This window comes from Capsaspora owczarzaki (genome assembly GCF_000151315.2).
Source record: "Capsaspora owczarzaki ATCC 30864 unplaced genomic scaffold supercont2.7, whole genome shotgun sequence".
Classification (NCBI taxonomy): Eukaryota; class Filasterea; order Ministeriida; family Capsasporidae; genus Capsaspora; species Capsaspora owczarzaki.
The window spans coordinates 874,007-897,732 of NW_011887298.1; the positions used below are offsets into that span (position 1 = coordinate 874,007).

At 53.5% G+C, this 23,726-nt stretch overlaps 6 protein-coding genes across 6 annotated transcripts; 3 read left to right on the forward strand and 3 right to left on the reverse strand.

The window, feature by feature from the left end:
* The first annotated feature begins 248 nt into the window (after positions 1 to 248).
* Positions 249 to 2,731, forward strand: CAOG_04758 (hypothetical protein). Its single transcript, XM_004347459.2, has 8 exons — positions 249 to 573; positions 1,006 to 1,138; positions 1,219 to 1,345; positions 1,465 to 1,561; positions 1,639 to 1,769; positions 1,901 to 2,068; positions 2,168 to 2,344; positions 2,462 to 2,731. Exons 1-8 carry the CDS (start codon positions 268 to 270, stop codon positions 2,637 to 2,639), a joined length of 1,317 nt encoding a protein of 438 aa, XP_004347509.1. The 5' UTR covers positions 249 to 267; the 3' UTR covers positions 2,640 to 2,731.
* On the reverse strand, positions 2,705 to 6,122 carry CAOG_04759 (von Willebrand domain-containing protein). The gene is made up of 2 exons (XM_004347460.2): positions 5,982 to 6,122; positions 2,705 to 5,780 (listed from the first exon to the last, which is right to left on the reverse strand). The coding sequence occupies exon 2, from the start codon at positions 5,708 to 5,710 to the stop codon at positions 2,810 to 2,812; it is 2,901 nt and encodes a 966-aa protein (XP_004347510.1). The 5' UTR covers positions 5,711 to 5,780; positions 5,982 to 6,122; the 3' UTR covers positions 2,705 to 2,809.
* A 502-nt stretch (positions 6,123 to 6,624) lies between these two features.
* CAOG_04760 (5'-3' exoribonuclease 2) lies at positions 6,625 to 12,608 on the reverse strand (the record flags this gene model as incomplete). Its single annotated transcript, XM_004347461.2, has 14 exons — positions 6,625 to 6,862; positions 7,001 to 7,083; positions 7,183 to 7,344; positions 7,476 to 7,607; positions 7,674 to 7,980; positions 8,076 to 8,185; positions 8,268 to 8,338; positions 8,429 to 8,658; positions 8,760 to 9,044; positions 9,151 to 11,606; positions 11,689 to 11,799; positions 11,915 to 12,036; positions 12,136 to 12,414; positions 12,518 to 12,608. 14 exons carry the CDS (start codon positions 12,606 to 12,608, stop codon positions 6,625 to 6,627), a joined length of 4,677 nt encoding a protein of 1,558 aa, XP_004347511.2.
* A 156-nt stretch (positions 12,609 to 12,764) lies between these two features.
* On the forward strand, positions 12,765 to 16,323 carry CAOG_04761 (akt protein). The gene is made up of 4 exons (XM_004347462.2): positions 12,765 to 12,980; positions 14,296 to 14,807; positions 14,920 to 15,132; positions 15,237 to 16,323. The coding sequence occupies exons 1-4, from the start codon at positions 12,896 to 12,898 to the stop codon at positions 15,846 to 15,848; spliced, it is 1,422 nt and encodes a 473-aa protein (XP_004347512.2). The 5' UTR covers positions 12,765 to 12,895; the 3' UTR covers positions 15,849 to 16,323.
* Positions 16,324 to 16,411: 88 nt separating this feature from the next.
* CAOG_04762 (hypothetical protein) lies at positions 16,412 to 21,294 on the forward strand. Its single transcript, XM_004347463.2, has 11 exons — positions 16,412 to 16,606; positions 17,033 to 17,694; positions 17,837 to 18,013; positions 18,128 to 19,089; positions 19,223 to 19,410; positions 19,536 to 19,722; positions 19,834 to 20,016; positions 20,149 to 20,339; positions 20,462 to 20,614; positions 20,695 to 20,845; positions 20,915 to 21,294. Exons 1-11 carry the CDS (start codon positions 16,429 to 16,431, stop codon positions 21,159 to 21,161), a joined length of 3,279 nt encoding a protein of 1,092 aa, XP_004347513.1. The 5' UTR covers positions 16,412 to 16,428; the 3' UTR covers positions 21,162 to 21,294.
* A 526-nt stretch (positions 21,295 to 21,820) lies between these two features.
* Positions 21,821 to 23,417, reverse strand: CAOG_08819 (hypothetical protein; the record flags this gene model as incomplete). Its single annotated transcript, XM_011272157.1, has 8 exons — positions 21,821 to 22,253; positions 22,345 to 22,419; positions 22,502 to 22,585; positions 22,671 to 22,754; positions 22,828 to 22,911; positions 22,991 to 23,074; positions 23,163 to 23,246; positions 23,335 to 23,417. The coding sequence occupies 8 exons, from the start codon at positions 23,415 to 23,417 to the stop codon at positions 21,821 to 21,823; spliced, it is 1,011 nt and encodes a 336-aa protein (XP_011270459.1).
* Between the last annotated feature and the right edge of the window lie 309 nt (positions 23,418 to 23,726).

The following is a 23,726-nucleotide window of genomic DNA, read 5'->3' on the forward strand; positions in this document are numbered from 1 at the left end:
ATTGTCCGAGCGCTTCGACCATACCGTAATTTTTGGCTAGGACGATTGTCTGCTCGTACATGTAGCGACCGACTTGTCGAAGCGATCGTTGGCTGTGGATGGCTTTTTCCGTTCCACCAGCCCGTCTACTTGTCAGCTACCGCTTCTCCTTCTCGACTTTATTTTTGTCCATTCGTTGTTCGGCTGCTGATTTGATTTCCATGCATCACTCACTTGGATGGGTTCGAATGAATGTTCAGTCTTTCTCATTCGATTTTCCAATAGAAAATGTCTTCACGGGCTTCGTCTGTGGCGTCGCATCCGCCGTCACAGCACCACTACGGCGGCGGCCACCACCCACAGCAGCAGCATCATCATCACCAGCAGCAGCAGCAGCAGCATCATCACTACCAGCCTCAGCAGCATCAGCCACAACAGTACCATCACCACCAGCAGCAGCACCAGCAGCAAACAGTCGAGCCTCCAGTGGTCTACGGCCTCGAGTTCAAGGCGCGCGCACTGAGCGCCGTGCGTGCCGAGCAAGAGAAGATCTCGTTCCTGATTGGCACGCTGACGCTGCACCACGACAACCAGGTAGGAGTCCACAGCGAGAGGAGCAGACGAGGGACATGAGAGTTCCCCTTTGGTCCTGTTTTTCCCCTCTCCCTTCAACGATGCTTGTGATCCATCGTTCAAAATGCAACTTGCCAGCAAACATCAATCAACATTATGAGCAAAGCTGGAGAGTGACAAAAATCAAGGTCAAAAACAAAGAGCGACTTGGAAAACTAGAAAAACTTGGCTGCGATTCGTAACCCTGAAAATCCGGGTTTTTTCAATTTTGAACATACTTTAACTCAAGTTGCTCAGAAGGACTGCTGTTCGATTGGGAGCATTTCAGCAATGTTTGGTCTTGTCCTGATGATATCAACGGTTTTACAGTGAAATTTTGCCACCAAGGTGCAATCGTTTGGTATGGAAAAACTCAGTTTGTCACTCACCCCTCAATCCACTCCCTTGAAACAGATTCACCTCTTGGAATACGGCGATGACGACCAAACCGTCACACCGACCGTCTTCTCGCATCCTCAAGGCGAAGTCTGGTCGATTGCTGCCAGCCCGTCGCACGTCGATATCTTTGCCACCAGCTATTTGAAGCGTACGAAGTCGCCCCTCCTTTTGAACGCTTGGTTGTTTTCATCATGTTTATCAGACCTTGGCTAATGTCACTTTGTGCAGCGCTCGATGGCAAGGCTCAGATTCGCTCAAAGTTGTTCAAGATGCCCGAACACGACGACATTGGTGGCGAGATTCTGCCTCTGACAGAGCTGTTTGAATTCACCGGGCACAACTCGAGCATTTCATGGTAAGAGGTGTTTGACGCGTTCACTGCTGATTCGATTTCGAGAGAAGTGGGTTGTCTCACTTTGTTTGTTTGGTTGTTTCGGGCCTTTGTTTTGCTTTTTTTTTTTTGCCTTTTTTCAGCTTGTCGTGGAATCCCATTCTGACTTCGCAAGTGGCCGTTGTGGATGAAGAATCAATCCAGCTGTGGGATTTGAATGCCGAGGAAACGTCTGCAAAGGTTTGTTGGCGCTCGTTGGTCGTTTGTTGCCAGGCGTTCCTCTGACGCATTTCTTGGTCCGGTGTCAACACTTGCAGGTGAAAACTAGCGTCAAGCCGGATACCAAGCGCGCCAAGTTGAGCGCAGGCCGATGGCATCCCCATAGCGGCGGCCCGTTTGCTGTCGCCATGGACACGAGTGTTCGAGCGTGGGACATGCGCACATCAGAGTTCGTCGTAGTCTTTTTGTTTTTTTTTTTCGAATCTGCGTGTCTAGTTGGCCAGCTGATACTCACGTTCTTCTCTAAACCTCTCCTTCCTCTCTCCCCCCCCCCCACAACCACCACCATCCATTCATCAGGCCGGCCTGGGTTGTGGAACACGCACATTCGCAAGCTATTCGAGACATTGATTTCAACCCCAATCGCCAGTACATCATGGCGACGGCTGGCGACGATTGCAAGGTCAAATTCTGGGACGTTCGCAAGCCAGCGACGCCCTTGAAGGTGCTGCAGCACCACTCTCATTGGTACGGGTGAACGAATGTCGCCTCTATGATCCTGTTGTCAGATTTGAACTGTTGCTCACCTTTGGCCGATTGCTCCCGAATCTATGTGACAACTACTAGGGTTTGGGCGGTTCGGTACAATCCTGCACACGATCAGCTGGTTCTCACAGCCAGCTCGGACAATCGCGTGGTTCTGGCTGATGCAGTTTCCATCTCCTCCGACCCCGACGGCTCTGTGAGAAACGCCGCAGCTCTCGATGACGACGACGAACCGACCACTTCTCGCAAACCTGAGCAGTACGTGTGTTGTTGTTTTTTTGTTGTTGGTAGCGTCAGACAGCCCACTCACACAAGTTCCGTTTTTTTGCTCTTTTTTTTTTTTTCTTTTTTTTTTTTTTGGCTCCACCTCCTCAGTCGCCCTGCGCCGAAAGATAAGCTGGTTCACACGTACGAGGAGCACGAAGACAGTGTCTACAGCGTCGAGTGGAGCTCGGTCGACCCCTGGCGGTTTGCCTCGCTGTCGTACGACGGGCGTGTTGTGCTCAACCGTGTCCCGCAAGAGGAAATGTACAGCGTCATGATGCTCACCTGAGTTCTTTTGTTTGTTGACCAAAAACCCATGGGTTTGAAGTTGAACTAAAATCACAAAGAATCACAAAAAATCACAAAAAATCACAAAAAATCACAAAAAATCAAACAACAACGGCAAACAAACGACCCTTTACACAACAGACGAAACATCATTTCTGACAAAGCGTCAATTTACAATGAAGCAGTCACCTCACGGACAAGGTCTGCGGGCGAGCGAGGGGACGACTCGGCCTTCAGGGTCTTCTTGAGCCAGGAGTTGGCCTTGTTGGCAATCATCTCCCAGTCCTCAGCAAACTGCGAGAGCTTGGTCTGCAGGTAGGCGAGAGCAAGGGCGGCCGCCACGACACCAGCAGAGACGCCGAGCGACGCCGCCAACGTCTGGAAGAGGCCAGGAGCGACGCCGAGAGCGGTGGCAAGGGCTTGTGTTGGCTCGAATGCACCATCAATCAGCTGCAGGTTGACAATCGTCTGAAGCGTCTGGCTCGGGTCGGCGGCACGACCAGCGGGACGGCTTTGCTGCTGGGCCATGAAAAGGCTTTGAGGCTGAAGATCCAGTCTCTCTTGGCCGAGCTCTGCTGCCATCATGCATTCGTTTACAGAATCATCAGCGAAAAGACCGAAACCTTCGGCCTCCTCTTCGTCATCGTCGGAAGAGGCGCGAGACAATTTCATTTCCTTCTCCTTCCTCGGCATGGGAGCGGCGGCGGCGGCTGCGCTGGAACGAGCAAACGACATGGAGGGCATAGCCATGGCAGGCTTGGCCACGGCGCCATCCAGCATGGCGTTGCTGCCGCTGCTGCTGCGACTCTTCTTCCTCTTGTCCGCCGAATACGACTCGTACGCCATGGGCGAAGGCGCTGCCGAAGGCGCTGAAGCATAGGACAAACGCTGTGCCTGTGCCTGCATGGGAGCAGCACCGCCGGGCGCTGGCGGCGGAGGAGCGGGGCTCGAGCCAAACATGGAGCCGATCGCGCCAGTCACTTGGCCAAAGAAGCCGCTGTTTGAGCTGGTTGATGTAGGAGGAGCAGCAGAGCGCATACGAGGAGCGCCACCGCCATAGCCGCCGCGACCGCCCAATGGCGCGGAGATGCTCGACGCTGGGGAAAGCGTTGGCGTGTTTCGCACGACAGGCTGTGGCTTGGGCACAATGTAGGACTCGCCAAACCAGCTCGACTGGAACTGAGGCTGGTTGGGACGCTTCTCGATGGCAATGAAGGACGTGTGGCGCGAAGCGAGCGAGTAGGTCGTGCCAAGGCGGACAATCTCCTTCTTGATGGCATCGTCGGTGGCGCGCTTGTAGCCTCCGGTGGACTGGTGCATAAACGACGTGCCTTCCTCGAGGTCGCGAATCATGGTGCGGGCGGCCATGCGGTGGATGGTGTTGCCCTCGAGCGTCTCCTCCTCCTTGACATCGAGCGCCACCTCCAGCGGGCCGTCAGGCGAGATGGCGTGGATGGTGACCTGCTTGGGAGCGGGGACGCCCGGCTTGAGGAAGGCAAAGATCAGGAAGCGCGAGCCGTCAAAGACCGGGGGAACGGTGAACGGCGCCTGGCGGAAGGGACGCTCAGCGGGCTCGGGCTTCTTGTAGCCAAGCAGACTCTTGACCTTGGGCGGCTCCACGACCGCGGCGGGAATCTCGTCGAGGCCCCAGTTGACGCGAACATCGGTGAGCGAGGGCTGGATGGCGTCCTTGAGTTGGCGCATGACCTTGGTCTCCATGCGCTCGCCATCGACGACAAACTGGGCGTTGCCCTTGCCGGCGCGCGCAATGCCTTCGACCAGGTGGTGACTGACACCAGAGCCGATGCCGAGCGCAAAGTAGCGGGCGTTCTTGCTGTCCGAGTTGACCTGCGCAATGACTTGGTCCGTGTTGCTGACCTGGCCGTCGGTGAGCACAAAGACTTGGCGCGGGAAGTCTGCGCGAGTCTTCATGCGCTCGATGGCGCGCAGCGGGGCGAGGAGCTCGGTGCCGCCGAGGTTGGCGTCCATGGTGGAGACGTGCTTGAGAGCCGTGTTCAGGTTGGCCTGGGAGTAGCCCACGGCTTCCGGGAAGAGGGTCTGGTACGAGTCGCCAAAGCCGACAATGTTGAAGCGGCTATTGGTGGGCAGTGACTTGAGGAAGAGCGTCAAGGCGTTGCGCGCCTGCAGAATCTGCGAGCCACCCATCGAGCCACTGCGGTCAACCACAAAGATCACCTCGCACTTGATGTCGTCGAGCTCAAAGTGCGGCACAAGCGTGAGCATCATGGCGCGGGAGCCGTTGGCCTCGGGGTCGGTCTCGAGGCACAGCCGAGGCTCGTGCGGGGTCTGGGTCTCGACAAGGACAATCAGATCGCGGTCGAGCGCGGTCAGGCCGGCAGCCAGCGCAATCTGGGCGCGCTGCGGGGTGGCAGAGTTCTGCGTGACGGCAATGCCGTGCGTGGGGGAGGACGCCTTTGTGATGGGAGAGCGCATCTCGCAGTTGACGTTCAGGCTGAGCCCGTACGGCGCGCGGCCAAGGCCCCAGTAGTTGAAGTGCGAGATGACGCCCGTGGACGGGACTGCCTCCTGGGTGTCGCGGTACGGGGTGTAGCGCGGGGCGACGGTGGTCGGGAGCAAAAAGCGCACAGCATCGCCCTCGACCTTGAGCGCGACAATGTACGTGATGCGAATGGCGCACGTCTTGCCCGGAGGCAGGTTGCCGACCTTGATGGAGAAGATGTCAGCGCGGGCCTGCTCGAGCAGGTAGGCGCCGTCGCCGCGCGCAACGGCCTCGGTATACTCGCGACGCGCCTCCTCTTTTTCCTTGACAACGCCCGAGACGAGCTGGCCGTCGATTTCGGCCTCAAACTCGCAGACGGCGGCGCCTTCGTCGAGCGGGAAGACGTACCTGGCCTCAATCGGCACAGACTCGTAGTTTGAGTACTGCTGGGTGAGCGTCACTTCCGTGACCATGTCGACGACGTTCGCCTCGACGTGGACGCCGTGCAGCGGGATGGGCGCAGACGGGATGATCGAGTCCGTGTGCACGTCAACGCGGTACAGACCGCACAGGATCTGCACGGTGCCAGGCTGGACAATCACAGTCGTCATGGTTGAGTTGTTGAAATTGGGAAGAATTTTGGTCAAATTTGGGATTTTTTTTTTTTGCTTGGGATTGATTCTGGTTTGAGAAGAACAGCGATTGCGCAGAGATCAGAGGACAAGAGTAACAACAAGTGAGTCAGTGATGGAGAATGGAGAATGGAGAATGGAGAAGCAGGAAGGAAGACAGAAGAGGAGGAGGAGGAATATGGGAAAAAAAAAAAAAAAAACAAGAATACAGGACGCGTCAGATTGACGAGCAATGCTTTTTTTTTTTTACCGAGAGCGAGACAGCGAGAGATGCGGTTGTGCAAAAACGGAGGTTGACAACAGCAGCAGTGAGGAATGTGTAGTGCTTTTTTGCTTTTTGTGCTGTTTGTTGTTGGAACAAACAAAGAACAAAGTCAAAAATATCAAGAAAAAAAATGTGGAATGATTTGGAAAAACCCGAAATGGAAGCTGGTATTTGAACTGGAAAAAAAAAAAGAATACGACGTCATTGCTGTGACGTTATGGCTCAGGACGGATGTCCAAGTCATCGTCGTTGTCGTCGTCGTCCGTCAGACAGTCAGACAGGATGTAAAATGCTGGATGGAGGAGTTGTATTGGTACAGCGCTTTATTGGAGGCATTGAAATAGCAGCACACACATCGATGGATGAGAACGAGAACCGAACAACGAGAACGATTTTGACATGGTCACAAGTAAAACATAAACATGGTGTAGTGCGCGCAAAATAGCAAAAGAGAATGCTAGATTGAAAATCGTCGTTATTCAGCACATTCCACAACAAGAAGGGAGGAGATGAAGCAACTCCTGAGCCACCAAACCATGAAATGTCGTCACAACGCACACACACAAACATCCAGACATCCAAAAACCACACAAACGCGACATCACACTTCAAAACAAAAAAACAACACTCAAGCATCATCGTTGCCAAGAAGATCAAAGGCGTTGGCAAAGTTCGCCGCCTGCTTGCCCTTGCCGCCCTTGCCAGCACGTGCTGCACTCGGAGAAGCCGCCGCAGCAGCTTTGCCGGCTTGGGGAGATGCCGCAACCTCGACGTGGCGCACGTTGGATGCGTGCACTGCATGCGTGGGCGCGGTAATGTTGAGCAGGTAAGCCAGCGGAATGGCGGCACCGCGACGGTCTTGGCATCTGAGTCAACGCACAAACGTCAAGATGGGACAGGGATCAGGTCAGTTCTTGATCGTCACGATAAAACAAAAGCAGAACCAAACAACAGCAACAACAACAAAAAAAGGCAAAAACAAAACACAACAACAAAATACTCACCGATTGTGAAGCGTCGTGCCAGACAAGAGAGGGCGGTCGAATGCAACCTCCACGCAATCCCCCAGCACGGAAATGACCGTACCCTGTGTAACGTTAATGTTTCCAAAAAGTCAAGTCAAAACAAAACGTTGAGCGACCCAATCCATCGCAATGTTTCACATCCGCGCCAATTCACTCCTCACCTTCTCGCCGAAAGGAACAGATCCATGCGACATGAGATACACGACGCGATGTCCGGGGCGAACAACTGTATGCCCAGCGCCGGTGGCTCGGCTGCGTGACAGCGGAACGTCGCAAGGGCTCAGCATCTCGGTGTGGCTCAAGCCCTTCACGTTCACGCGCTTCTGCTCAGGTCGGTCACACAAAACGAGAACAAGTGACAAGGTTAGATGGCTTTCATCCACAAACGACGACCAGAAATTTTTCAAACAAATAATCTTGCATTCATTTTCGCGCGGCACAAAATCAAACTCACCTTGTCAGCCAAGCTGTTAATTCGCTGAGCCTCGCCCTCGATCAGTGACACCACAACGTCAGACAATGCATGTGCGTCGCAGGAAATAAGGGGCAGCTTGGCGGCCGGGCATTCGCGGAGCCAAGAGAGGAGCTGTCAAAATAAAATCAGCAAAAGTCAACTCCACCGCAATCACACACTTCATGCGCAATGGCGGACCTGGCTCAGGCGAGAGCGAGCATGCTGATCAATGCTGGAAAGAGCGGTCGCCACTGAAGATTCGCTGGGATCGGCCTTGAGGAGCTCGTCACTGGACGCCTCTGCGGAGACAGTCTCGGCGGTTGACTCTGCATTTGCATCGCCGGCAGCGGGGGCAGAAGCCGTCCCAAACACAAAATCAAGCGGATAGTCGTCCAAGTTGGGATTGCGCTCAACAGCAGCAAACAGGTCTGGGAAGGCTTCCTTGAATGCAATCACCAAGTCGATGGCACGCTGCGAGTACTCCCACTGAGGACCGCCGCGACGGCTGGAAAGAACAAAGGAAAAGTGGCGCAAGCGTTCAGCAACGACAACTCGCAGTTGCAACAAGACAAGACAACAAAGAGCGCGTTTTCTACTGACCTTCTGTCATCATTCGAGCCTTCCACGCGGCGCGTGTAGCCATGAACTTGGAGAGCTCGTCGGTGGAACTTGATGCCGAGGCCGACATCCACGGCGAGCTTCTTGTCAAGCTGCGACAAACGAAGAGCAAATCACATAGATTGAGAAACACGAACAAGAAGCACCTCCCAAACGAACGAGACTCCGACAAACCTTGATGGTAATGCTGCCAGACAAACGGGACAGCACCAATGCAGACACTCCTGTTCGCTGAGCGACATTGGCTGAAGACGAAGGAAACGCAGTGAGAAAATCGACCAGCCTCTGAAAAACCACCAAACAAAAAAAAAAAAGTCCAACTTGAAACCTCATACCGACACCAAAGTACTCCTCTTGCTTGGTGTTCAACAGCAAGCGGCTCATGGCCGAATCCAAATCGCCGGCACTGGCGGCAGCACTGACGCTGACATCGGCGGTGTGTGCATCAGCAGAAAGCTTGGTGATGTTTCCAAGCTGCCCATACGTCGGCCCGGCAGTCAAGAGTAGGACTGGCGAGTTCAGTGTGAAGCGAGCATTAGCCGGACGTGCCTCCGTCTCCACAAAGCTGCATGATGTACGGAAGAAGAAAAAAAAGAAACACAGACCAAGAGTGAGCGCGCTCGAGAAACTCTCAATTGATTAATAAGAGAGCGCCCCTCGCCTTACCGTTCGTCCACGCGCGGAATACGACGCAGTACGACTTGAACGGCGTATCGCTCGGTTTTTTCGGCAAACTCTTTGATCAGAGCGCCGTCCACGGTTTGGCGCATGCCCTCAAACGGAGCGGCCTCGACAATCAAGTGCATGGAGGGGATGTCAATGCCTTGCGTCTTCAAGTACTGCTCCTGGAGCCGCGCGACCATGGCAGGCCAGCCCTCAGTCAGTTCCGAGCGCACAATCTGGCCCTTCTTGGACAGCCGGAGAACACCTTCGGGCTCGTACACTGCAACCCTGTTGTTTGGATTGTAATCAAAAAAGCGGATGAGACTCCTCCTGTGAACAAAACCGGTCTTGTTTTTTTCCCCCAACGCCAAACCCAAAGAAGAAAGCAACTTACACACGAGCTTCCAGGAGATGAGGATAGTTGACAGCACAGATGCTGCCCAAAAGGGCTCGGGCACTTTGGGCAATCTTGGCTTTGGTAATGACACGGGCAAGCGTGGGGACTTCTGACAGCCGACCGTCGGCAGACGCGATGGCGGCTTGCAAGGTCTCGTCGTCGCCGTCAGGAACAGCCAACACCATCGACGCGTTTTTGGACGCCGAGCCGAACGGTGTGACGCCCACAGCTCGCAATGCAGGCGACAGAGCCAGACCACGGATGGAAGGGAATCCAGCCGGTGGTGGGATCAGTCCAGTCCAGCATCCTTCCAAAATGATGGGCTGGAACTTGCTCGAGCGAGCAGGCGGCGTGTAATCTTGGGCACTTGCGTTGGCAGAAAACGCCGGCAGCGGGGAGGAGGAGGAGGAGGAGGAGGAGCCGGCGTCTCCGCTGTCGGATTTGCGAACTGGCGACGGTACGTGCAGACCCTTGCCAGGAGCGTGCACAAAGAGCTGTGCCTGACCCAGCGAGCCGCGGGTGCGCTCTTCGGCCGTAAGACTGCCACTCGCCAGCGCAGTGCGCACCTCTGCTCTCAGTCGCTCAATATCAATGAAGGGAATGAGCAGCACGTCCTTGTACTCGCGCCCTTTTTCGTCGGGAATGACGCGGTGATCGGTTCGGTAAAACTCTGCGAGAGCCCCCGTCATCAGCGGGCGAAGGGGCGCCGGGAGGAATTGCGCGCTGGCAAGGGGCAGCACGGCAAGCAGCTGCTCATAAGGATTGAGCGGGCTGTCGGCGGGAAAATGAATTTGGCCATACAGCTCTCCCAGATTGACCATGTCGGAGGCGAATGGAGCAAAGTGGTACGGGAAGTACCAAGACCACGACGCCAGACCCTGAGTGTAGTAGTGCAAGACCCACACCAAGCCCTCAAGGTAGTGCTTGATCAGCTTGCGCAACGAAGGCGTGTTTGAAACAACGTCGTCAAAGTAGGTTGCATAGTACGAGCTCTTGTAGCTGGCTTCGTCTGTTGGGGCGGGTGCAGCAGTTGGGGCGGGTGCAGCAGTTGGAGCAGGTGCAGCAGCTGGAGCAGGTGCGGCAGTTGGAGCAGGTGCGGCAGTTGGAGAGAGTTGCGGCTGAGACTTTGGCTGGACCTTGAGCAGGGCTTGCAGGCCTGCAGTCGCCGCGTGGTTGATGCCAGCAGCTTGCGGCGCGACCTGGGCAGCAGGCTGCTGGGGCTGTTGAGCCGCAGCCTTTGCGGGCGGTTCTGAATACACTGCGCCGGATTTGGCGCCTTGCTTCATGACCGAAGTTGGCAATCCCCACATGGCAGGACGAGACGAAGCAGACTTGGATTCCTGGGTTGAGGGCTGCTGCGACTGCTGCTGTTGTTGTTGTTGATGCTGCTGCTGCTGCTGCTGCTGTTGTTGCTGGTGGTGCAAGTACGCCATTTGAGCATACTGCTGTTGCATCATAAAGTACTGCTGCTGGTGCATCTGCATCATGGCAGGTGTCATGGGAACAAGACCTTGGGGCGTTTGTGCCATGGGAATGACACCTTGAGGAGTCTGCACCATCACAACAGGTGGCAGTCCTTGCATGGGTTGGGGGAAGGGCGGCTGGGGACCAGGCACCTGTTGCTGATGGGCAGGTTGCTGTTGTTGCTGCTGCGGTTGCTGTGGCTGCTGCTGCTGCTCCCCTGGGGCTTGCGCTTGACCGGGGCGGGAAGCCATTTCTGCAAACGATGCCGACAAGCTCACGATCGCAGGATCCACAAACTCGGCACTCGCAGAAGGGGCTGTGTCAGTCGTCTCCGGCTCGGTGGTAGAGGGCTTGGCAGGCTTGGTCGCACGCGTCGCATGCGCGTCGAACAACTGGCGCTCACGGCGAGAGAGATGGGCAAACAGCTGCTCCAAGAAGGCAATGTTGACAACAACCGTGCTGGCATTGACGAGGTAGTCGTTGAGCGAGTTGCGCACCTGGCGGTAAGCCTCGAATGCAAAATCCAGACCGCCCGAATCAATGTCAAAGCCAGGCATGTGCGGCAAAAAGTCGTTTCCGATGATAAAGCACAAAAAGATAAAGTCGTCAATGGTGCGCTCGAGGTTCCAAGCCGAGACCGACTGTGACGTGAGCGCTGGGGTGGCGGCCTTCTGTTGCTGCTCCATCAGCTTCTCGAGAGGACCATGACGAAGTCCGTCGCTTCGCTTAAACCCGGCCGAGAGACCAAACTCCATGTCCAAGTACTCGCGCAGCAGCCCAATGTACAGCAGCTGCAGCTCGTCGGTCGCCTGGAAGGCCACTTCACTTCGCGCATCAGCAGCATTCACGCTGGCCTTCTTTGAGCGGAAGAGCACCTTCTCGCGCAGAATGGCAAAATGCGGTTCGTGCATGGCGAGCGATAGCATGATCAAATCGGCGTCCAATCCGTACATGCAGTGGCGAGTGTTTGGATTGTAACCTGGCTGAGACTGTCATCACAGATGACGAAGATGGCATTGTCAGCAAGACAAATCGAAGCGACACTCAAAATGAAAACGGTGCTTTTCGTACCTTCTGCGCTCGAATCCAGTCAACAATCTTGTGCTCGCCTTCACCGGGCGTTCGATGGCCCGAGAGGATGACCTGGAGGGAGCTCCACTGAGGGCTCTCTGTGATTTTGCGCTGTGAAACCAAAGAAAATCACAAAAACAGAAACAGGACGTGAGGACTTTGCTTTCGCTCCGCAAGGTGCGCAACAGGTCCCTTCCTCCGATCTCTCTCGACAGCTGGCATATACCTTGATGTAGTAGCTCAAGTACGCCTCCATGCGATCCATAAACTCTGTGCCAGGAGTGATGCAATTTGCGTCGAACGGCAGAGCGCGTGCCTCTGCCTCAATCTCCTCGATCGGCTTGGCGCCTACGGGTGTAGCAAACAGCACAAGCATGTTTGAAGTGAGCATCAACCTTCTGTTTGACGTGACAAACCATAGGGAGGAAGAGCGGAACTCCTTGTTACCAGTGAGATCGCCAATGGCGCTGGCTTCCGTGCGCGCCTTCTCTGCTGCGCGTGCAGTCTTGAGACGGCGCTGGCGCTGCTGGTTCATCTTTGCCCGCGGCGCAACACCGTCGATGGCAATGTAGACGAGCTTCTGTGGGCGAGCAACCTCGACGAGGCGATCAATCGCAGCGAACATGGCAGACATCATCTCGAGCTCGGAGATGGCGGCGGCCCCAGCATCGTCCTTGCCATGGCTTGCGTTGTGCGCGATTCCGTTGAAATCGAGGTAGAGGTTGTCTGTGGGGTCGGGGGGGGCGGGAGAGTGGGATCCAGCAACGCCAGTGAGCAAGCGCTATTCATGCATTGTGCAATGGAAGCGAGAGACCGAGCTTGAGCGTACCAAAGAGCGGCGCATCGTTGCTTGGTCCGATGGTGCGCAGAATGAGCGGATAGCGCTCAACCAGCGCGCGAGTCAAGCGGATGACGCCCATCGAGCAAAGGTCGGCAAAGAAGGGGAAAAGAGTGAGCATTGAATGAAAAACCATTGACTTTTTTTTTTTCATCCCCAACGCAACGCACTTTTGCGCATTCGTATTCCGTCTCTTTCATCACAGTTCAGTTTGTTTTTTTTTTTTTTTCACTCTTCTCACTCATCGCTCATAAGGTTCTCAAAACGTCCGACTTCCAACTCAGTCCCCGTTCTTCTTTTTTTTCGGTTTTTTATTTTTTATTTTTTTACCCTTTTTTTTTTTGTGCTGTTCTCTCTGCTTCCGTCATCATGGCTACGACTACCCCGACTGCGAATACGACCACTTCGACAGCTCCATTCACCATTGTCAAGGAAGGCCTGTTGTACAAGCGAGGCAAGTAGAAGCAGCAAAACACACACAAAAACACGACAAATATTCTTGATTTTTTTTTTTTTTTTTTTTTTTTTTTTTTGCTTTCTTGCCTTTGCGGATTGATTGATTCCTGCGATTGTGAGGAGGGGAGCTGTCCGAAGGCCAGCGCGTTGCCTGTCGCTTCACGTTGTACCATTGAGCATATCTTGTTCATTTGGTCTTGCTCCCTGCTCTGGACCTTCCTCGGCCTCCGCATCGTTTCGGTTGGGGTTGCACCTTGACGACGTCCAACCTTTAAAAAAAAAAAAAAACCAACAACCACTTTATTTCCATTGAAGGTCAAAGGCGGGGGAATGCGCTGTCCTGGGGCTTTGTCTGCGCGGCGCGAGATTGGCTATGCGTGGCGTTGCTTGGAAGGACGGGACGCGGGATTGGGGCGGGGAGGGGCGCGAACAAGAACGAAAAAGGGCGGCTTTTTTTTTTTTTTTTGGTTTTCTCGTATCGATCTAACTCGACCTTTGGCGTCCGCTTGCTTGGAGGCGTGAGTCGAGGTCGGTCGCCTCGGCATGGGCGGCGCTGCTGTGGTGCTGATGTGAGGCACGCAGCGGATGCCGGTCTGCACGCACTCTGGCCAGCAGCGAAAAACCAGAGTTCAGGAAAGAAAGGGAAAAAAAAAAAAAAAAAAGCCGCCATTTCGAGTTTTTTATTTTTTTTTATTTCAAAAAAAAACAAGCGGAAGTTTTTTTTTTTTGAAGTTTTTCTTGTATCACAAGTTTGTCAATCACAACCGAATGCTTCGTCCTCGATACTGGTTTCCAACGAATCGAGCTCTCGTGCGTGCCGAAACTCGCTCTCCTGAGCTCTGAACTGTCGGTCTTCGGAAGAGCATCGAATTTTTTTTTGTTTTTTTTTTATGGTTTCTTTTTTTCCTGAATTTTTTTTTTCCTTTTCCTTGTTTTTTGTTCTTGCCTTTTTTTTTTTTTTTTTTTTTTTTTTTTTTTTTTTTTTTTTTGGCTTTTCCATCCGATCTGATTGCGATTTTTCGCCTCGATTGAGCAATGATGCCCTCCTCGACGACAACACTCGAACGGCGTCGAGAGAGGACAAATTGTCGAGTGAGCAACCTGATTGACTGTTCGGAACAACGCACGAAACAGAGCTGAAGGAGAGGAGGAGAAAGGGGGGGGGGAAATACCACCCCCTGCTAGTCACGCTGGAAAGAATTTACCGTGCACTGACGATGATGACCTGATGACCACGATCAAGTGAGGTGGGACACAGTGCGTTGGACTGACTTGCTGAAATCTCAATGTCACCAAAAACCCCACACAAACAGGCGAGTTCATCAAGACATGGCGCCCGCGTTACTTCCAACTGTGCAGCGACGGCTCGTTCCGCGGCTTCAAGGAGTCCAAGCCAGTCGCTGACGAAGAGCCGCTCAACCTGTTCCACGTCTCCAACTGCCGCATCAAGCTCGCAGACAAGATCAAGAAGACGGCCTTCACCATCACCTTCTTCCAGCTCACCTCGTACATTGAGCGCATCTTTTACACGGAGACCAAGGAGGACCGCGAGGACTGGATCAAGCACATTCGCTCCATCGCCGACCGGCTCCAGGACGAGCAGGCCAAGTCGCCCGAGCCGTCCGAGGCGTCTGCAGACAAGAAGCTCAACCTGGAAGACTTTGAGATTCTAAAAGTCCTCGGCCGCGGCACCTTTGGCAAGGTAGTACTTGCCCGCAAGAAGGACACGCGCGAAATTATGGCCATCAAGATTCTCAAGAAGGAGGTCATCATGGCCAAGGATGAGGTTGCACACACCATGACCGAGAACCGAGTTTTGCAGAAGGTATGCAGGCCGATCTGTTTGTTTGTGAGATGTTTTGTTACATTTTGTGCACTCATTTTTTATTTTTATTTTTTTTTTGGCTGTCCTCTTTGTGTGTTCTGCCACATCGCAGGTTCGCCATCCTTTCCTCACAGAACTAAAATATAGCTTCCAAACGGAGGATCGACTGTGCTTTGTCATGGAGTACGTCAACGGAGGAGAGCTCTTCTTCCATCTCTCGCGTGAGCGCAAGTTCCCAGAGGAGCGTGCCAAGTTCTACGCTGCCGAAATCCTCTTGGCAATCACGCATCTTCACGACCTAGACATTGTTTACAGAGATTTGAAGGTAGGGCTCGCTACAAGTCGTCAGCTGAGGGTTTTTTTTTTCTGTGTTTTGCTCACTGTTTTCTGTCTCCCTTTCACCCCCCCCCCCACCTTCTTCTCATTTAGCTCGAAAATTTGCTCATCGACAAGGAGGGCCACATCAAGATTACCGACTTTGGTCTGTGCAAGGAAGATGTCGGCTTTGGAAACACGACCAAGACCTTCTGCGGCACGCCCGAATATTTGGCACCCGAGGTGCTCGAGGACAACGACTATGGCCGCGCAGTGGACTGGTGGGGCCTTGGTGTTGTCTTGTACGAGATGCTCTGCGGCCACCTGCCCTTCTACAACCGCGACCACGAGGTGCTCTTTGAGCTCATCCTCAAGGAGGAGATCAAGTTCCCTTCGTCCCTCAGCCCTGCCGCTGCCTCGCTCCTGGCGCAATTGTTGCAAAAGGATCCCAAGAACCGCCTCGGCAATGGAACGCGCGACGGCCGCGAGATTATGGAGCATCCCTTCTTTGCCAACATCAACTTTGACGACATGTACAACCGTCGCGTGCCTCCGCCCTTCCTGCCCAAGGTTGCATCGGATATCGACACGAGCAACTTTGACGCCGACTTTACTTCGGAATCCACGCAACTCACCCCGCCAGAAGAGAGTGCGCTGAGAAAGACTGCTGACGCTGAGTTCCAGAACTTTACCTTTGTCGCCGACAGCACATTGAAGCAGCAGTAAAGAAAAAAACCGCAAAGGCATGACGACGCATGTTACAACACTCACAAAAAAAAGCAAGCCAAGTCTACTCTTCCCCCTCCCTCCCTCTCCCAAGCGAAAAAAAAAAATCGAAAAAAAAAAAGTTCTAGCGCTTGATTTCTGCTTTTTCTCAATGCAAAGAACTTTGCTCTGCCCTTGATGGACATTATGTTGCATGTTTATCGCTGTTGCTGTTGATTGTGTTGTTGTTGTTGTTGTTGTTTTTGTTTTTGTGTGTCTGGGTTGCGCTCTCACCTAGCGTGAACTGACCGGCTTCGTTTCTGTATCTCTTTGCATGCTGTTGCTTTCTGTGTTCCTCCCGCTTCCTTTTTGCCTTTATTTCAGTGTGTCTGTTTTGTTGCAAATCCATTGTGTCAATCATCATCTGAGTTGTTTCGAACTGGGTTTTTGTTTTTGTTTGTTTGTTTGTTTTTCCATCGCATCATCCACATTGTTGAATCCAAACACCGACCCTCGTCGTGCTTGTCTCATTGAGTCATCCACTCCGATCTGCCATCGACTCTCAGCCAAGCTCAGTCTCTGAAAAAAAAAAAACAATCGCATGTCCCAGCCATCTGCGGACTCGGTCGCCGAATGGCTCCTCGCGCGGCAGTTCCACCTGACTGCGCTCGAGCTGCACATGGAGCTCGTTGAGAGTGGCAGTCGCGATGTGCCTGCCCTCAGCCAGTTCATGGCCTCGCTCGACGCAACCAGCGCGCGAAACGCACCAGGTGTTCCAGGTGAGAAAAGGGCAATCCAATTCCAGCCAAAACGCCGACAGCCTCGCCAGAACAGCGATTTGCCGGACCTTCCCGAGCTGCATTGCGCGTTTGGTGAATGCGTCAACGTTCGTTCTTTGGTGCTGTCGTTGGCTTGTTTCTCTTGACTCTGCCAAAGGCTGACCTCGATCAAAGAACCAGCAAAAAAAAAAAAAAAAAAAAAAAAAAAAAAAAAAAAAAAGGAAAATTCAAAAGCAAAAAACGAGATCTCACATTCTTGGATTCGAGGAGTGGGCAAAAAAAGTGGTCGAGACCGAAAGTGAAGAATGAAGCGAGTAGATCACGATTCCGGTGGCGCTGGGTCGGAGCGGCAACCGGGAAGCGGTCGTTTTGGGACGGAGAAGAGCTGGAAGTGTGCTGACGTTTTGCTCTCACTCTGCATCATAGTGGCGCGGGCAAGCCAGGCAGCTGCAATGCAACAGCACGCTGCAATCGACGAGCTGTACACAAACATGGAGCAGCAAGACCTGCTGCAGGAGAAGGAGGAGCGGCTGGCCGTGGTCGAGTTTGAGCTGCGAACCGCGCAAGACTCCATCAAGGCGCTCAAGGAGTCGATCGCACTCACGGCCAGCAACAACGCTGGTGGCGCACCCAGCCAGCTGCATCTCAACCTGCCGGCAGTGGACGACGAAGCGCGGCTCCGGTCGCCAATCAAGCCCTACGAGCAGCGCGCGCTCAACTACCTCGTCAACACGTACCTCCTCGAGGCCAGCTACCGTCTCACATCCATTACCTTCTCCGATGAGGTGACAAACCAGAATGTCGAGAGCTGGGAGGATGTCGGCGCCAACATGGACCAGCCGCCGCGACTGCTCGAAATCTTCCGCCGTCTGTACAGCCACGTCTCGTTCAAGGAACAGGGCAAGTCGCAGCTCTCGAGTCTGGAAACGGAGGTAGATTCCTTGCGATCCGAACTCGCTGCGGCCAAGGCCTCCATCAAGAAGCTGGCCGCGGAGAACACCCAGCTCAAAAGCCGGGTGCAAGCAGGGCCCAGTGTGGCTGCCCCCGTCGCTGCCAAGAATCCCGACGAGTTGCCAGCTGCTCGGAAGGTAGGGCGGTGTAGCGGACTGTGTTGTGACTGGTGTATTCTGTGTTGCGCCTCCTCATCTGTTTGACCGTTTTGGTTTTGTTTTGGTTTGTTTGTTTTGGTGTTGTTTTGTGTTCTTGGCTCTCTCATTTCTGCCATGGCAGCTCGTACTCCCCCAAACCCCCATCCACAGCCGACTTCTTGGCGCTCTCCAAAAGGACTCTTCGTCGCGCATCAATATCGAGATCGCTTCCGTTCCGGACGACAGCGAAGGCCTGGTTTGGGTGCTTGGTCGCTCACTTCCGAATGTCGTTCCGAACGTTCTGCTCAACAAGCGAGAGGTACGGTCATAACACGTGTCAGGTTGCTGTTCTATTGGTGAGAGGTGAAGGAGGCAAAGTGCTGTCGTGTGCTGAAGCTGACCGTTGGGCGTCTTCGGCACAATTTCAATCTAGGAATTGGTTCCGCTGATCCTGGCCGGTATTCGCCTGCATCCCGACAAGCCCGCAAGAGAAGCCCTGCTGAATCAGCTGTTCAGCCTGGTCAAAAAGCCAGAGCCGACCCAACGCGCCGTCATTGTGAGTGGCTGCTCTTCGCTTGCCGCATGCCTGCCAGACGCCCGAATTGCGAGCGAGTTTTTGCCCCAAGCATGGGAGTTGGTAGCAAACAAGTACGTGGAGCGTCGCATCTTGGTGGCCGACTTGTGCGGCGCGATTGCTCCGTTCTTGGCGCCTAAATTCCGCGAGGCGGCGCTCTTGGACAACTTGAAAACCTTGCTGGAAGACAAGAGTGAGGAGGTGCGCGAGGCAGCTGTCAAGTCGTTTGCGCTCACTGTCTCCGTCATGGGCACGAGCACATCGGCAGCAGCGTGCTTGGAGAAGATCCAGAGCATGCTGCTGACTGCCTTGAAAGATCCGGTGGACAAGGTCGTCGCCGTCTCGCGGCAGCAGCTGCTCCCCGCCTTTTGCGAGTGGAGCGCGGAACTTGGTGTGCTGCAGTCCAAGTTTGGAACGTCGCTCCTCCAGAACGTCACCAAAGCCATCAGCTCGGACGGTCGCCGTCAACTGGCTGACACTTCCGTCATGGAGATGGAGCTCACTTTCGGCGTCGTCCGAATGGTCCTCCCATTCTTGTTTTACCACGTCATCAGGACATCGCCGTTCTATGTTCCGGCGACCTTCACCCAGCCTCCCGCACATCTCGCCGCGGAGGCGAACGGCGAACCTGCGCCACCGACTGCCGCTGGCTCGGAAGAAGTTGATCTCTTCCACTTGGATCTTCTTCTTGGCGACGATGCAACTGCATCCAAGTACCGCACGCAGCTCGACACCTTCATTGCTCAGCACGCTGTCGCGCCCGAGTCGCTCAAGCACAATGCCAGCTTCTGGCCTGCCCTGAACTGGATGGTTGAGACCTTGTAAGTGTGTGTTTTTGAACAGCAGCGTTTCATTGCTGGTTGTCGCGATTTGTGCCATTTTCCCTTGATTCTTGTTTCTTGTTTCTTTTCTGTTTTCTTATCTTCTGACCTGCTTTGTTTACTCTTTGCACAGCATTCCTAATCTGTTGAGCATTGCCGTCTCGGTGGACATTTCCAACGCTTCGTGCGTCCGTGATCTAGTGCTGGCTATTTCACGCCTTGTGAAGATATTTGGAAGTGCATTTGCGCTGCAAGTCGTCAAGCCGCTTTTCTTGCAAGTGTTGAATGCATCTGCCTCCAACGAGGTTGAGCTGCTTGCGCGTACGTTGACCGAGTTCTATTTGACTGGTGAAAATTCGTTGATGTCGACTGATCCTGTTTTTTTTTTTTTTTTGTTTGTTTGTTTGTTTGTTTTTGCATCTGCCCCACCCTCGCGCTCTCTCTAGTTCGAACGCGTCGCACGCGTACCCTTTCCATCTACGTTCAAGGCGTGCTGGCCGCATTGCCCGAGCCTGTGGCCAAGCCAGAAGTGTTGAACTACATCAAGCAGCTGACTCTGAATGTTGCCCTGCAACAGGGTCAGTGGCTGCTTGACCAGATGCCCGCCTTGACCGCCGTCGTTGCCGATCTGTGGTATGTCTCCGATGCGTGTCGGTTGTGTTTGCTTGGGGTTTGTGTTTGTGTGTGTTTCCGCGTGTCTTCGTGTGATGTTTCTCATTTGCTCCGTTCCTTGGCTCCGGGCAGCGAACATCGCATTTTTGTCAAGGAGATGGTCGAGATCATGTGGGATTTGTTGGTACATCCGACGCTGGCCGTACGCTTGTGCATCGTGGAGGTTTTCCGTGTGTTGGTCAAATTTGTCGACCCGCAAACCACCGCCAAGCGAGTCCTGCCTGCTCTTATTACGCTTTCATCTGATCCCGAACCGTACGACCGAATTGCTGCGCTTGTGTGGAGATGCGTGCAACGGCGTGTTGACTCATCGTTATTTGTTTGTTTGTCTGTTGGTTGGTCTTTGTTGTTTGTTTGGGGTTTGTTTCATCAACCGCTGTTTTGCAGAGAGGTACGACACGCCAGTATCGCCACGTTTGGCTCCATCGCAATCAGCAGCCCTGAAAAGCCTATTGTGGAAAAGGTCAAGATGCAATTCCTCACGCTTCTGGAAGACCCCGACCGAACGATTGCTGTTGAGGTTCTCAACACCTTCCGCGCAATCATTCCGCAAGCTGAGCCTCAATTCCGCGATGAATGTGAGTGCATCTAGGAGGGGGAATTGACTGTTGGACATTTGCGTTTCTTTTATTGTTCGGCGACTGACCATGCTTTGGTTCATTTGGGCTCTCCTCCCCCCCTTCTCTGACTGGCTCTGTAGTCATCATCCACCGAGTTTGTCTCATGTCAACCAGTTTGGGCGAAGATCGCACCAACGCGGCGACGCCGAACATTCTCGAGCCTGCCGAGCTGCGAGCTCGTGCGGGTGTAGCAACCGCACTTCTTGATGCCATGAAGGCAACGCTGCAATGCTGTGAGGCTTGCGCTCGCTTGGTCTTGTTTTGTTGTTGCTGGAAGAGTTTCTTCTCATGTTTTCTGGTTGATTCTCCACAGTCATCGCCGACGAGATCATTGCTGACGGTGTGGCTCCCGCAATTCGGCAATTGCGCAAGGCCGTGACATTGTTTTCTGATTCGCAACGCGAAGACTTGGATCGGTTGATTGCTGAGTGTGATGCCAAGATTATGGCTCGCAATTCTTTGAGGTAATCAAATCTTGACTTATTGTTGGATGACTGGCCTTCTGGTGACGACTGTCTCACTTCTCTTGACAGCTTAAAGAGCGAGGATTCGACCCGCAACAAGCTCATCAAGGGCCTCATTGCCGCTGCCAAGAACGAGCCAATGCCACCGTCCCGCCCATCTGCCCCTTCCGTTAGCTCGTACACGGCCGGCGCAGGCACGGGCAATCTCAGCATCACCACTTCATCCGGTGGCCCTGTGCCCGTGACGCAAACGAATGCCGTGCAAGAGAACAAGGCGCTCAAGAGCATGACTGATCTCTTCCGTCGCAACAAGTAACACTCTCCGTGCCTTCCCGACTTTTTTTCCTGTTTGATCGGGTTGACAACAATCCAGTGTGTTTGATACTCCTACACCTCGTCATGTTTGCAGAAGTAAATTTCAAATGCAATACAGAACGAGAGAAAATTTGGTGCTGTTCAGATTTGGGAATCCACCACGGAAGCCATCTTTGCGATGACCACAGATAAGATTCGGCAGAGGAAGACGAGCCGCACAGGATCACCGCGACACGTCCACTGGTGCTGTTGCCCAATGCGTGCAGTCCAGCGAGCGTTGAACGAAAAGGGGCGTCACTGGCATGACGATAGCTCTCGTCCAGCTCATCGATGATGAGGAGCACCCTGAGGTTCAAATCCCGCAACTGGTCGAGCAGGACGTTGTGTGCACACCTGTCGTCGCACTGCCGCAGTACCTCATCAGGGGCGCCCAGAGCTTGGAGAATGGCAGAGAATGCGCCATGGCGATGATTCAGCGCATGATTTGGATTCGCGGCACCAGTGTAGTTGATGTAGTGGAAGAACACTCGGCCAGAGCTGTCCCGTCGTGTACCAGAGGTCTAGGGTCGTGGCTCAATAACTCTTTTGTTTATTCACTATTTTAAAGCAGGGTGGCCGACTTCAAACATCGTGTTCCTACTTTGGGATGTCGCTCTACATCTATTCATGATCACCGTCATAGTCATCTTCATAATCATCATCATACCCCTCGACAGCAAGTTCGGAGCGCAGTTGTTGAAGCTCCTGCTCTTTGACAACAAGCATCTGATCTTTGGCAGCAATCATCTGATCTTTGACAGCAATCATCTGATCTTTGGCAGCGAGCATCTGTTCTTTGGCAGCGAGCATCTGGTCTTTGGTAGCGAGCATCTGGTCTTTGGTAGCGAGCATCTGGTCTTTGGCAGCCAACTCCAGGTTTTTGACAGCCAGCTCGGAGCGGAATCGCAGAGTTTCAGTCGGAAGAGTGACTGAAGTTTGAGACTCGGTGTATTTCCGAGCACGAACAGCAGTCCGCTGGCTGTTCAGTGAAGGTTGAGACTCGGTGTATTCCCGAGCGTATTCCCGAACAGCAGTCCACTGGCTGTCCAGCTCCCTACTCGCAAACCGATTTTCGCCACAACAAGTGAATGGTTTGCTTTTCAACTGACTTCATACGACAATTCAATAAACATGCAAAGTCCTACTTCAGCTTGCAAGTGGTATTGCCCGATCGCCGGAGCGCAGAGACTCCAACCTCGGTCAAGTAATTCGTACCCAAGCTAGTGTTGTCGGTTACGTGGTCAGACTGTGGCATGAGTCCAACGACCGTCCAAGAAGCATGAAGAAGCAATCGACACTTACTAGAGTTCGGTCAGCGTCCTGTTCAGTTTGAGTGCCTCAGCAATCGCGCTCGCTCCACCATCGCCAATCTGATTGGAGTTCAGACTGTCCATCCCCTCCGTACGTGAGCACTCGATATGCCATGGGCTGGATCCCTCAACTATGTTCTCGTGAAAGTGAGATGACTCACTGGAGCATAGACAGCCTCTTGTTTGCTTTGAGTGCCTCTGCAATCGCCCTCGCTCCATCATCCTTAAGCTGATTAGAGAACAAGCTGTGTGTCCATCAGTCAGCAGGGACCTTTGCTGGATCACTCACAATACGTCAGTTCAAGGGAGACGACTTACAGGAGCTTAGTCAGCGTTGTGTTCACTTTGAGTGCTTCAGCAATTGCCTGCGCTCCGGCGTCGCCAATCTGATTGCCGTACAGACTGTCCGGTGACTTGCATCATTCAGAAAGACCGTTGCTGGAGCATTCACAGTGCATCGGTTGAAAGTGAGACGACTTACTTGAGGTAAGTCAACCTCATGTTCACTTTGAGTGTCTCGGCAATCGCGCGCGCTCCAGCATCGCCAATCTGATTTTGGCCCAGACTGTCCATCGCCTCCATCAGTGAGCATTTTGACTACCCTCTGTTGAAATCACTCACTCGAATGCATCAGTGATTGCAAAATGACTTACTTCAGATCTGTCAGCGTCGTGTTGACTTTGAGTGTCTCAGCAATTGCGCGCGCTCCAGCGTCGCCGAGCTGATTCTCATCCAGACTGTGCGTCCCCTCCACCAATGAGCCACTTTGAATACCCTGCTTGTGACGACCCATTCACGCGCATCAGTGATTGCGAAATGACTTACTTGAGCCTGTTCAGCCTCCTGTTCTCTTTGAGCGCCTCGGCAATCGCCCACGCTTCATCCTCGCCAATCTGACTGCAATCCATGCTGTCATCCATATCGTCAATATGCGCGTTTGCCACACTGTCCAATAACCTCGGCTTTTTCTCTTACTCGAGCGCTTTGCACGCATTCTCGACTTTGTCAAACAACTCGCGTTGTCTCTCGCTCATATTCTGGCATGACAGCATTGCAAGAGCGTTCAATCAAAGTATATGTAACAATCAAAACAAAGACTGCGCCCTTTTCCACTCAAAGCTGACGTTTCGATTCTTCTTGGACCAAAACGCAACGTCGAACATTCGACTCTCGATAAAGTACAGTACTGTATGCAATCAGGCCATCACCATGCACAC

Coding starts and splice junctions, on each gene's coding strand:
- CAOG_04758 (XM_004347459.2), top strand. CDS start 268: ATGTCTTCACGGGCTTCGTCTGTGGCGTCGCATCCGCCGTCACAGCAC. Junction 1,346..1,464: donor CACAACTCGAGCATTTCATG/GTAAGAGGTGTT, acceptor GCCTTTTTTCAG/CTTGTCGTGGAATCCCATTC. Junction 1,562..1,638: donor CCGAGGAAACGTCTGCAAAG/GTTTGTTGGCGC, acceptor CAACACTTGCAG/GTGAAAACTAGCGTCAAGCC.
- CAOG_04759 (XM_004347460.2), bottom strand. CDS start 5,710: ATGACGACTGTGATTGTCCAGCCTGGCACCGTGCAGATCCTGTGCGGT.
- CAOG_04761 (XM_004347462.2), top strand. CDS start 12,896: ATGGCTACGACTACCCCGACTGCGAATACGACCACTTCGACAGCTCCA. Junction 14,808..14,919: donor AGAACCGAGTTTTGCAGAAG/GTATGCAGGCCG, acceptor GCCACATCGCAG/GTTCGCCATCCTTTCCTCAC. Junction 15,133..15,236: donor TTGTTTACAGAGATTTGAAG/GTAGGGCTCGCT, acceptor CTTCTCATTTAG/CTCGAAAATTTGCTCATCGA.
- CAOG_04762 (XM_004347463.2), top strand. CDS start 16,429: ATGTCCCAGCCATCTGCGGACTCGGTCGCCGAATGGCTCCTCGCGCGG. Junction 19,411..19,535: donor CGAGGTTGAGCTGCTTGCGC/GTACGTTGACCG, acceptor CGCTCTCTCTAG/TTCGAACGCGTCGCACGCGT. Junction 20,846..20,914: donor ATGGCTCGCAATTCTTTGAG/GTAATCAAATCT, acceptor TTCTCTTGACAG/CTTAAAGAGCGAGGATTCGA.